Source organism: Trypanosoma conorhini (genome assembly GCF_003719485.1).
Source record: "Trypanosoma conorhini strain 025E chromosome Unknown Tco_14.4_contig_00055, whole genome shotgun sequence".
Taxonomy (NCBI): domain Eukaryota; phylum Euglenozoa; class Kinetoplastea; order Trypanosomatida; family Trypanosomatidae; genus Trypanosoma; species Trypanosoma conorhini.
The window spans coordinates 29314-38089 of NW_021704142.1; the positions used below are offsets into that span (position 1 = coordinate 29314).

Consider the following 8776-nt stretch of genomic DNA (forward strand, 5'->3'; position numbering starts at 1 on the left):
GGACCCCACGAGAGGGTGGAGGAGAGAATCTGGTTTGGCACATAACGCGTCGCCAGACGGGACCCAAGCGTCACTTCATTTTTTTGGCGTCTCCATGTGTGTGTGTGTGTGTGTGTGTGTGTGTGTGTGTGTGTGTGTGTGTGTGTGTGTGTGTGTGTGTGTGTGTGCTTTGCCCTCTCTCTCCTCGCCGCTGCCCGGTCTCGCCTGTGTCGTGTGCCCCTGGGCCTTCCCCCTTGCGTGGTTCCCCCGTCCCTTGATTGTTGTTGGGTGACGAGAGATGCTGTGCGCCCCCCGAAGAAACAAAGAAAAGAAAGAAAGAAAGAAAGGCCTCTCTCTCCAAACCTCACACGACTCGCTTCCCCCGCCGCCCGCCACACGTGCGCGCAACACAAGCAATAAAGAGAGAGAGGGCTAACCGCCGGAGAGCGTGCCGAGTCAAGTGGCTTGCACACCACCACTGACACACAGCTGTGCCTGTGCCTGTGCGTGCAATGAAACGGAAAGAGAGGGCGGAGAATGTGATGTTGCTTAGCTCCAGACATATATATATATATATATATTTGTATGCTGCGTCTTACACAGACATCTCCTCCGCCATGCGCAGCCGCGAGTGGGAGGAGCGGAAGCGGTTCATGAACTTCTTCTTGAATGCCACATCGTTGGGGTGCAGAAGCACCGCGTCAAGAGCCTCCCTGTTATGCAGCAGATACCGCATCTCCTCCGCCCCACCCGCGCACTCGCCGTGAAGGAAGAGCAGCGGAAACACCGCGCGATTGTCGTACCGGCGCAAAACGGCCCCGCGAAGGAGGCGCTGCCACGCAGCCGCGTCCTCCAACGACAGCAACTTCACCGGGACCTCCGTGGCCGCAGCGGCAGTGGTGGTGGCTGCGGGGTCATTCTTCGCCGTCTCTTCCTTTTCCTTCGTGCGCCCCGCCGCCCCGCCGGGGGCGTCGTGCGGCTGCATCAGTGCAACCCCCTTCACCTCCCCCCGCCGCACCGCCTCCTGGAAAAGTTGGGTGAGCTGCTCCAGCGACAACACATGGGGGACAACGCGGCGATGGGAAAAGGCCTTTAGCCACTTCTCCTCAATGAAGGCGCGCTGCCGATCCAGCTCCCCACTCGGCGGCGGCGTCCCGCGGCTCTCGGTCCTCGCGATGTTGTTCGTCCCGTAGAGGACCAACACGAGGTGCGGACGCAAGACGCGCTCACGCAGCCACTGGTGCACGCGCTCGGCGACCACGGCGTCCCGCTCGGTGGCGGCAAACTCGACCTCCGCTATGGCCTCCGACGCCTGCACCAGGTGGGCGGCCAGGAGGGGCTCCGACTGCCGCTCGTTGACGGCGCGAACCACGCGCCGCACGCGCTCCTGCAGCTCCGCAGTGGGCGGCGCGTGCTCCGGCGCCACACACACCCCGCACACCTTTTGAACGCGGTTGAAGCGGGTGACGTCGAAGCGGCCGCTCCACGCCACGGAGAGCTGCACCGCCGCGACGGGGACGTCGAGCGCCCGCGCCAGCACCGCGCGGTACTGGTCGCGCAGCCTGTACTCGTAGTGGGCGAAGCCGACCAAGAAGTCAGGGCTGACGTTGCCGTCTCTTGGCAGCGGCGGCAGCGGCGACTCAAACACCACCCGAATGCGTTGCAGCCGCTCCTCGTACAGTTTGTCAAGTGGCGTGCGCCCCGTCTCCGCGTCCACCTGCTCGTAGGACCAACCCTCCGCCGCCGTCCCCGCCGCGGAGGTGAGCCGCGCCGGGCAGAAGAGTGCGCCGTGGCGCTGCAGCGCCGCAGCGCCTCGCGGTGGGAGGAGTGACGCGGGCAACTTCGAGGCCGCCGCCGCGGATGCTCGCAGCACCGGCCCCCACCCCATGAGGCTTCGCTGCCCAGCAGAGGCTCCCCGCAGAGAATAGCAGCAGCCGACTGGCGGGGGCGCCTCCCCAAAAAAAAAAAAAAAATGTCCGCCTGCTCTACCCGTGTCTCGCCTGAGGACGGAGGTGTGCTCCTCCGCCGAAAAAAAAGGGGGAAAAAAAAGCTGGGGAGGCAAAAGACTAAAACCCACGAATAAATCACTGTTCCAACTCAGATCAAGAAAAAAGAAAGAAAGTGAGGGAGAGAGATGGGGAAAAAAACAAACAAACAAACTGCACCCATGCATGCATGCGCAATGCGCATGCAGACGTGTGAGGGGGCGTGTACGCCCCATTCCGTTTTTCTCTTCGCTCTTTTGTGTTGCTCCACACCTCTCTTGGCCCCGCGGCCGCGTCTTCGCTTTTTTTTTCTTTTCGCTTTATTCTCGGCCTTCACTCCACTAACAATTCGAGTCTCCGCTTTACCGCGGCTTGGGTTATCGCACGACTCGTCATGGGAAACACCTGCGACACGATGCCTTGATCCATCACGACCACGCGTGTGCAGAGGGCCTCGAGGGTTCGCACATGGTGGGCGATAAGCAGGACGGTGCAGTCCCGCAGCTCATCCGCCAGCACCCGCTGCACCGCGCTCTCCGTTTCCGCGATGCCGGAGCCGGGCAACTCGTCAAAAAGGAGAAACTGCGGCTTGCGCAGCACGGCACGCGCCAGACAGAGAAGTTGCCGCTGCCCTGGGGAGAGCCGGGAGCCGCCGGCTCCCTCGTGCTGCAGCGCCGCGTCCAGGCCACCGTGCTGGGCGACGCTGCCGTCAAGGCCCACAGTGTGGAGTGCGGACCAAAGTTGCCCATCCGAGGCCGCCCCCGCAATTCCTATCTGGAGGTTTGTGCGCCAGGTCCCCTTCACGACAAGCGGATCCTGTAGGACCAGCATGAAGCACTGCCGAAGCGCGGGGTACGGCATCAGACCCGCATTCACGCCACGCACGTACACGCCACCCCCCTCAATGACGTCAACAAGTCGCAACAGCACATTAAAGAGCGTAGACTTGCCGTTGCCTGACCGACCAACAATGCCCACCCGCTCCCGCTCATAGATCGTCAGGCTCACGTTGCGTAGTGCGTGTGGGAGGGAGACGCGGTACTTCGCTGACACGTTTATCAACTCTATAACCGGCCTCGGCATCACCTCCGCGCCGCCCGCCTGCGCCGCCACCATCTTTGCCTGCTGCTCGATGAAAGGGGGCTGGGGCACACAGAGGACCCCCGGTGGGGTGAGGCCGGCATTCTGCTCCGCCGCACCGCTGTCGACCGGCACGGGGGTCGCGGGCAACATTGTAAGCGGCTCCTCGGGGGCCTCCTGCAATTCCAGCAGCTGCTCCACGCTGACAAACTGTAACTGGAAGTCGCTGGCACTGCGGCACAGCAGCAACAGCGTCGTGGAGGTCTGCAGGCAGGACACCACAGCCACAGCGGCGAACGCCGGAGGCATGAGATAGGAGGCGAAGAGCACGCCAAGAAGCGCGGCCGTTGTCGTCATTAGCACCGTGATGAGCTCGAGTCGCAGCCCCACCCAGCAGTCGGCCATGTGGCCAATCATGCTCGCCGTGTTTGCCACATCCATCGCCCTGGAGTACTCCTCGCGAAAGAGGTCCTTCAGCCCCATGCAGCGTATGACGGGGGCGCCCTCAAGCGCCTCACGCAAAATGGCAACGGGCCCGCGAACCGACCGATTCTCCAGGCGACGCAGCTGTCCAGCGACGGTCAGGTATAGCTCCACCACGTGGTAGAAGAGCATGACCATCAGTGGAATAATCGACAGAAACCACGGGTTCACCACAGCATTGAAGACCGCGATGGCCAACATCCGCAGCACGCCGGTGACGATGGCGTCGAGGGACGCGCCGACGCTGTGGTCGGCGGTTTCCTGGTCGCGGGAGAATATCCCCGTGATGGTGCTCCCGGCATTCTCGTCAAAGTACGAAACCGGGGCACGAAACATGCGCTCAATCGCAAGAAAGTGGATGTGGTTGATCGACCTCCGCACGGCGTGGAAAGAGACTCGCATGCGCGGGATGGTGCAGGTGGCGGCGGTGATGCCGATAATAAAATACAGCAGCAGAAACACAGCGGGGCTTGTGGGTTGTGTGGAGATCCAAAGACTCAGCCACACGTCTTTGCCCACCTGCAGCACGTGCTGTGCCACACTGGTGAGCACAAGCCAAAGTAAGCTGGGGCCCATAAAGGAGAGGAAGCGTCGCAGGTAGGCGGCTCCCTGCTTAAGGTGGTTGCACCCCAGACCGTGCGTTTTGCCGAAGCTAGTGGGGGAACCGCCGCCGTCCTCCTCATTCTCGTCGGCGTCTTCCTCATCGAACTCACACTCGCTGGCCACCGCTGGCTCCTCGCACTCCGCCGCATACAAATACGCCGACCGCTGCGCCTCCGCCTCCGCCTCCGCCTCCGCCGCCTCCCCGCCGCCGCCGCCGCCGCCGCCGCCTCCACGACCGTGCCGTCGTGGTGCAGTGTGAAGAATCGCTTTGGCTTTAACCGAGCAAGGCCCACGTACGTCGCGAGAATAACGGTGCGGTTCCGCAGGATCCCGTGGAACACCCGGTCAATGATGTGTGCCTGCAGACGGGCATCCAAGGAGGCAAGAATGTTGTCGAGCACGTACACGTCTGCGCGAGAGTACAAGGCGCGTGCCAAGGCAACACGCACCCGCTGCCCCGCAGAGAGCTGCACGCCCTTGGCCCCCACAACCGACTCATCACCCTTGGCGAGTGTGGCAAAGTCCTCGTGGAGGGCGCACGCCTGCGTGACGGCGTGATACCAGCGTGCATTGTACACGCTGCTCAGGATAATGTTTGCCCGTATTGTGTCGTTTTGTAGCCAAGGTGTCTCGGAGCAGTAGGCGGAGCGTCCAAAGACGGCGAAGCCGTCCGTGGATGGCTGGGCGGCGTCGAATTGAGCACGCGCTGCCTGCGTGGCCACGTTGGGGGAAAAGGGGGCGACGCAGACACCCGCAGCGGCCCCGCCAGGAGCCGGCTCTGTGGGAGTTTTGTCCCCGGCGGCTGCGGCTGCTAAAGTGGCGGTGGTGCAACACCGGTTTACCTCGCCGAGTATCGCCAGCAGCAGCGTGCTCTTCCCGGAGCCGAGGGGCCCCTGCACCACCACCAGCTCCCTGGGCCTTAGAAACATGTTTACATCCCGCAGCACCGGCGTTGGGGGCCCCCGGGCGGCGTCGTCCTGCCACGTGAAGGAGCAGCCATGGCAGATGACCGTGCCTCGCCGGTGCGACCAGTCCGCCGTGACGTCGACCCAAGTGCCCAAGAACTCATCCGGGGCCTGCTGCAGATAGGCTTCAATGCGTCGCAGTGACGCAAATCCGCGTGGGATGGCCGCCACGACCGCTGGCCACTCATTAACGACACCACGCAAAAGATTTAGTGCGACAAGGGCAGGCACCACGACGCGCGCCGTGAGTGACCCGCCGGTGAGGTAGTAAGCCGTGTAGCAGGCAGACGCGAGCGCCACCCCGATGCCGTCTGCCAGCCAGGCAGATCGCGTTGTTGCCTCCATGGCGCCAACCTCGTCTTTTGTCTCCGTCTGGCGGGCGAGGTGGATGCCGCGCAGGTAGAGATGCTCCGCGCCCATTGCCTTCACCTGTCGCATGGAGGCCAACGCCTCGCCAACGAGCTCCACCCGGTCCGCCGTCCGGGACGTACACCGCCGCTGTGCCGCCTGCACCTCCCCTCCCGTCACGCGCTGAAGCGGGGTCGCAATAATAATAATAAGCAGCGCCGCGAGCGTGGGAAGGAGGCCGACGTGCATGTGCAAAATGTAAAATGAGGCAGCCGCAAAGCATGGACACCGCCAGGATTGGTGCAGCTGCATTAACGTTTGGCTGCAGCGTGAGGCGTCAACGGTGATGAGGTGAATGACCTCGCCTTTGGTGAGGGTGCGCTGCGCCAGCGGCAGCGCCAGAGACTTCTCCAGCACCAGGGCCCGGATCGCCGTGCCCACCTCCAGCGCGGAGAGGTAGAGTTGACTTATGTACTCCTGCCGCAGCACCGCGTGTCCCAGCAAGACAAGAAACAAGATCCCACACACGCCAATCGGATGCATCACCCCCTCCAGGCTCTCCCTTTCTATGGCGAGGGTGAGATGGTACACAATGGCCGAGGTTGAGAGAATCAGCGCATCTGAAATGAGGCGTAGCGGCACACACGAATACATGAAACGTCGCCCGCTGCGGTGCTCGAGGAAAAGCGTAAAAAGTCCCACGTCCGTCGAGAATAAATTTGACCGCAGTTTGATCGCCGCATCCAACAGTGCCGAGACAGTGCTCCTGCGTCTCATACTGTTGCTGCCGCCGCGACGGTCCACTTTTTTGTCGTCCACCTCGTCGCTTTCCGAGGCCTCCGTCCCACGCTTCTCGCTAAGAAAGATGCTCACAAAGGCCTTGCGGAGGGCCCAGCGAAGCGGCGCGGTAAAAAAGAGGAAGGAGGACATCCAGAAAGACCGCCTCGGGCGCCTGGGCCGCAGCTTTGCCCCCGTCAATGGGCGATGCTGACGGATTGTGACGAACGTTCCGTCGTCGGAGCTGCCGTCGCCGTCCTCGCCGTGTGCGCCGCCGATGTCGGGGCCCTCCCGCTCCTCGCCTCCTCGCGCCTTCCCAAACCAGCGCCAACGGTTCACCCAGAGCTGCCACGCCGGTGTGGCGATGTTCTGCAGCGCGGTAAACCCCTCAGGAAGGGAAGGGAGGAAGCGCTCGTGGTGCAGCACCTCGCTGTCGATGGCGCTGAAGCTCATCAGGGGAGTAAGCCAACTGTACGTCCACCGCGCCGCCCAGCCGGCGTCCTCCAGCGACGGGAAGGCGTTGCCGGGGCGGAACTCGTCCTCGCGGCCGGAAAAGGGGTCATACGGCGGGCGCCCCTCCTCGGGCTCGTTGGTCCCCATCGTGCCGTACGACGGCAGCTGCGAAAAGCTGCGATTTAGCCGTCGCCTCCGCGGCTTCTGCGCGGGAGGTCTGCCGGCGCTGGTGGGCGGCAGGCGAGCGCGGGCAGCTCCAACCTGCTGCGCCCCCACAACACCCTCCTCCACCTCATCCCCCTCGTCGTCGTCGTCGTCGTCGGTGCCGAAGAGCTCAAGGTCGGTGGAGCCGTAGCCCGTCGTGTCGAAGACGCCGCTGCTCGCTTCCCCGTCGTTGAAGAGCCTGCGACAGCGGTGCCGATCTGCCGGGCGTGGAAGGACAGGCAGCGGCATCGCCGTCACAACGGCGGCACCCACAAGCGTCCCGCCTGCCGTGCGCTTCTCCTTCTCGTCGGTGCGACTGTTGTCGTTGACGCTCGCGGGCCTCTCTGCGGTCTCCGTCGCGATATCCCACTCCTCCCCGCAGAGAGGGCAGCGGCGGTGGCCATCGGCGACGGCGAGCGCGCGAACGCCAACGACGGCGTCCAACACTCGTTGAAAGTTTAGCACGAAACACGCGGTGAGAATGACAAGAAAGACAACGGTGACGCGGAAGACGGTCGCCTCCAGCGTGGCGGTGTAGGGAAGCATGTACTCCGCCGGGGTCAGCTCCACCTGCTGAGGCGGCGAGGCGGACTCCACGCCACTTCGATTGAACACATGAAACGTGACGCCTCCGCCGGGGTGTCGCTTGGCGAACGGCACCCACGGACGCGGGAACTGTGGGGACAGCGCGGCAAGCCAGAAAAACAAGGTAAAGGAGAAGGAGTTGTGCCGGATGTACCAGAGCAACTCCAAGCCCCCAAATACGAGCTGCAGTAGCGCGACGTACCCGCTGAGCCTACCACGCGTTAGGCAAGCGACGACGCAGAAGGAGCAAATCAGATAGGAGTAGTAATACGTTAGCAAGGACAGCGGAGAGGCCTCCCACATGCGCAGAAAATCCCCAGACGTGGTGTTTGTTGTGGGCTGTCCTGCCTCACACTGGGGCTGCGACCAGGGCACCCTGCCTCCCTGCAACTCGTTTCGTGGCAACTCAAAGGCATGCACCGTCCAGACGCCAACGCAGCGGGTTCCGCTTGTGTCGCGGGCCGTGAGTGCGTAGTGCGCGTTGTACTCGTCCCGGAAGAGTAGTGAGCGCACGGTGAGGGGCGACGCGATGGCGGCGACAAGCAGGAGGAGGTGCATAAGGTGGTAGGCGACGGCGAAGGTGAGGGACACGTAGGACTGCATCCGGTACGACCGCAGAAACCGCCGCAGAGCGTTGCGGAGGCGAAGGCCCACAGTTGACCGGCGGCCCCGCCGCGGCGAGGTTGGCCCCAAGAGGCATTCGCTGGACTCCTCTCCGGCCCCGGCCCCGGCCCCGGCCCCGGCCCCGCGGCGGGGAGGAGGAGGCCCCGGAGTGGCGGCGGTCCGCATCTGGTGGCGAGGCTGCAGCCCAAGTCCGGCTCAGGCGGCGGAGGGGCGAGCAAGATAGATAGATAGATAGATAGAGAGAGAGAGAGAGACAGTGCGCCAAGGGAGCAGGCAGAGAAGTTGCACCTCGAGGCCTGCAGAAAAAGAGGAGAAATAATAAAAACAATAAAAATAATAAATAAAAAAACCGCTACGGCACACACCACGAGGGGAATGCGGGAACAGACAAAGACACGCGCGCCCACAAAAGAACACACACACACATAAAAAAAAAGAGAGGACAAGAGAAAGAGGAGGAGGGAACGGGCAAAAATTTTTTCACTCCCCCTGTCCCCTCTACTCCTCCCCAGCGCCAAGTCCCCCGGCAGCAACGCCGGCGCATGTGCTACTTTTTCCAGCTTCAAACGCTCTCATCTCCTTCTTCTTGTCCTTGTTGTTGTTTTGTGGTTTTGCTCCCTGCTTTCTTTTCCTTATTTCCCCCCCCCCCCGCCGCTGCCGTTGCTGCTGAGCGGCGGCAGGCGAGTAGAC

At 62.9% G+C, this 8776-nt stretch overlaps 3 protein-coding genes across 3 annotated transcripts, besides 7 other annotated features; all 3 read right to left on the reverse strand.

Moving 5' to 3' along the window:
• Positions 1 to 95: 95 nt before the first annotated feature.
• Positions 96 to 167: a microsatellite.
• A 127-nt stretch (positions 168 to 294) lies between these two features.
• Positions 295 to 326: a microsatellite.
• Positions 327 to 540: 214 nt separating this feature from the next.
• Positions 541 to 566: a microsatellite.
• An 8-nt stretch (positions 567 to 574) lies between these two features.
• Tco025E_01614 (uncharacterized protein) lies at positions 575 to 1867 on the reverse strand (the record flags this gene model as incomplete). The annotated part of the gene is made up of 1 exon (XM_029368552.1): positions 575 to 1867. One exon carries the CDS (start codon positions 1865 to 1867, stop codon positions 575 to 577), a length of 1293 nt encoding a protein of 430 aa, XP_029231337.1.
• A 216-nt stretch (positions 1868 to 2083) lies between these two features.
• Positions 2084 to 2138: a sequence feature (GA-rich).
• A 159-nt stretch (positions 2139 to 2297) lies between these two features.
• Positions 2298 to 3929, reverse strand: Tco025E_01615 (ABC transporter-like protein; the record flags this gene model as incomplete). Its single annotated transcript, XM_029368553.1, has 1 exon — positions 2298 to 3929. One exon carries the CDS (start codon positions 3927 to 3929, stop codon positions 2298 to 2300), a length of 1632 nt encoding a protein of 543 aa, XP_029231338.1.
• Positions 3930 to 4024: 95 nt separating this feature from the next.
• Positions 4025 to 8251, reverse strand: Tco025E_01616 (multi drug resistance protein-like; the record flags this gene model as incomplete). Its single annotated transcript, XM_029368554.1, has 1 exon — positions 4025 to 8251. The coding sequence occupies one exon, from the start codon at positions 8249 to 8251 to the stop codon at positions 4025 to 4027; it is 4227 nt and encodes a 1408-aa protein (XP_029231339.1).
• A 52-nt stretch (positions 8252 to 8303) lies between these two features.
• Positions 8304 to 8338: a microsatellite.
• A 50-nt stretch (positions 8339 to 8388) lies between these two features.
• Positions 8389 to 8435: a sequence feature (A-rich).
• Positions 8436 to 8666: 231 nt separating this feature from the next.
• Positions 8667 to 8700: a microsatellite.
• The last annotated feature ends 76 nt before the right edge of the window (positions 8701 to 8776 follow it).